The following is a 690-nucleotide window of genomic DNA, read 5'->3' on the forward strand; positions in this document are numbered from 1 at the left end:
CGGTGAGGAGCCGGCGTCCAACCCACCCCATGTGGGGCCAGACGACATCACCAAGTGGCCGGTAAGAGCCTGCTCCCACCACGAGCTGGGTGGCACCACGGCGGCTGCCTTGCAGGAGATGCAGCGGGCAACAAGCCGGGCAGGGGGCTGCAGTGAGAGCCTGTGGCCAGACCCTGACCGCGTCTCCTCTCCTTCCTGCTTGTAGATCTGCACCTATGAGACCAAAACCAACCACACGGGCTTCGCCCACATGGACTGCCAGATCAAGGGCAGGCCCTGCTGCATTGGCACCAAGGGCAGGTGGGTCGCGGTGATGGAGCACCCAGCCCGAGCTTGGCTTCCCTGAGCCCTGTCAATGTCTGGAGCTGTGCTGGGGGGAGAGGGAGGTTATGGGGAGGTGTGAAGCACAGTGGTGGCTGCCGGGAGCGGAGGGGGATGCTCGGGGAAGCAGGGAGCGAGCTGTGCCCCGAGCGAGCCCGCTGTCTGCCCTCTGCCCAGCTGCGAGATCACCACGCGGGAGTACTGCGAGTTCATGCACGGCTACTTCCACGAGGAGGCAACGCTCTGCTCGCAGGTGAGCCTGGCCGGGGATGCGGGACGTGGTGCCGGCGGCCGGGTCACACCTCACTGCACCGGGGCTGAAGGGTTGTGAAGTATCCTGGGATGTGGCTGGGATGGGTGTGAGCAGGG

The 690-nt window shown here is 65.9% G+C and overlaps 1 protein-coding gene across 1 annotated transcript in view; it reads left to right on the forward strand.

Annotated features, from left to right (window-relative positions):
* Positions 1 to 574, forward strand: part of LOC104500268 (inactive rhomboid protein 2-like) — a gene marked incomplete at both ends in the record, with an annotated part of 4,121 nt that extends 3,547 nt beyond the window's left edge. Inside the window, 3 exons of the mRNA XM_010143887.1 lie at positions 47 to 61; positions 206 to 300; positions 499 to 574. Of these exons, the coding sequence (XP_010142189.1) occupies positions 47 to 61; positions 206 to 300; positions 499 to 574 (186 nt within the window). The remainder of the gene's footprint in view (positions 1 to 46; positions 62 to 205; positions 301 to 498) is intronic.
* Between the last annotated feature and the right edge of the window lie 116 nt (positions 575 to 690).

This window comes from Buceros rhinoceros, unplaced genomic scaffold (genome assembly GCF_000710305.1).
Source record: "Buceros rhinoceros silvestris isolate BGI_N320 unplaced genomic scaffold, ASM71030v1 scaffold42100, whole genome shotgun sequence".
In the NCBI taxonomy this organism is placed as follows: Eukaryota; Metazoa; Chordata; class Aves; order Bucerotiformes; family Bucerotidae; genus Buceros; species Buceros rhinoceros.